Genomic DNA, 1515 nt, shown 5'->3' with positions numbered 1-1515 from the left:
CTGGAAGGGCCCCTGACTGTTTCCTGCCCGGTTTTTTTTCTTTTTCTTTTCTTTTTCTTTTTTTTTTTTTTGGAGGTTTTTGCTACAGGGTGCGTGCGCTCGCCAGACAGAGAGACAGAAAGCGAGAAATCACCCCTCAGGGGGGATGGTCACACCGCAATCCCTTCTCCTCCATTCTCCTCTCGGGATCTTGGGCACGCACGCACATGCGCCTGGCGTGAGTTTTAAGCCACTGGGTCCAGGACGCAAACCGTGGTTGAGTACGTGGGAGTCCAGCGACATAGCCATTACGCTAACTGCTGGTTCCCCCAGCCCTGTTTCAATAGGGTTTCTCCCCTCATAGGAAGCAGCTATTCAGTCTCTGTCAACATAGGGGCCTGTGTCCGGGTTAAGGCCTCTCCTCTCCTTGCTGTGACAGTCCTCTCTCAGGCTCATTTCAGTCACTGCGACAGTGCTCATCTGTCTCTTTTCCTCCCTCCCTAGAGCTGCAATGCCCTTCTAGTTCTCCCTGCAGGATTTCCTGCTCCTGGAGTTCCTTCACCCCAGGCCATGTTCTCCTTCAAGTTGTTAAATGAAAGGCAGGTGATCCTTCCAGCCCGAAGCTCAGTGCTGCTCATCTGCTGCAATATTTCATAAGGTACAAGTGGGAACCTGGTTTGGCCTTTCTCAAGTGGACAGTCAGTCATCCCAGCTCCACTTGTGAAGGTGTCCATAAATGCTCCTGGGTGGGTGCACCACCTCTGCCCATTACCAAGCTCCCCTGTGAGGAGGTGGTTCCCACTTCCCATACCACACCTCACTTTTGGGTGCTTTATCTAACCCAGAGCATAGTCAAGAGTAGATTGAGCACAATGGAGGGAACCTCCTCAGCACTCAGTCACCTTCTCACAGTCTGGAGCAGACTCACCTGCCATAGGAAGTGCAAAGAGGTGGGCGACATCCCCAGCACACCAGGGGCTTTGACACCAGAGGAGCTGAGACCTTTCTGGAACAGGAGGAAGGAAAACCCAGGCTCCAATGAGCTCCTATGGTGTCTTTTTTGTTCACCTGTGTCCACAGGGAGATGGTGGGAGACAGCAAGTCCAACCACGCCAACACCCAGGACAGTAGCACCTTGGCCCTCCCTAATATTCAAAGTCAAGTGGGCCGAGAGCCTTCTCCTTGTCCTGAGAGGAAGCAAGAATGGTATCTTCTTTTGTTTTTTAAAGAATTTCTTTATTTTGGAATCAGCAGTTAACATAATGGTTATGTCGCTGGACTCCCATGTAGTCGACCACAGTTCAAGTCCCAAACCCAGTAGCTTAAGCTCATGCTGAGCAAGTGTGCATGCATGTCCAAGATCCTGAGAAGAGAAGGGATAGCAGCATGGCCATCCCCCCAGGGTTGATTTCTCACTTCCTGTCTGTCTGTCTCTCTGGTGAGCACACACACCCTATAGCAAAAACCTCTCCAAAAACAACTTTTTAAAATTTGTTGTTATTATTATTTAATTTAACCAGAAAGAGAACGGGAACG

At 50.2% G+C, this 1515-nt stretch overlaps 1 protein-coding gene across 1 annotated transcript in view; it reads right to left on the bottom strand.

Annotated features, from left to right (window-relative positions):
• Nucleotides 1–1515, bottom strand: part of PATL2 (PAT1 homolog 2) — a 13862-nt gene that overhangs the window by 11106 nt on the left and 1241 nt on the right. The window contains exon 3 of the mRNA XM_027769192.1: nt 908–985. Within this exon, the coding sequence (XP_027624993.1) occupies nt 908–985 (78 nt within the window). The remainder of the gene's footprint in view (nt 1–907; nt 986–1515) is intronic.

This window comes from Tupaia chinensis, unplaced genomic scaffold (genome assembly GCF_000334495.1).
Source record: "Tupaia chinensis unplaced genomic scaffold, TupChi_1.0 Scaffold148874_1, whole genome shotgun sequence".
NCBI classification, from domain to species: Eukaryota; Metazoa; Chordata; class Mammalia; order Scandentia; family Tupaiidae; genus Tupaia; species Tupaia belangeri.
This window is presented reverse-complemented; position numbering and strand designations above follow the sequence as displayed.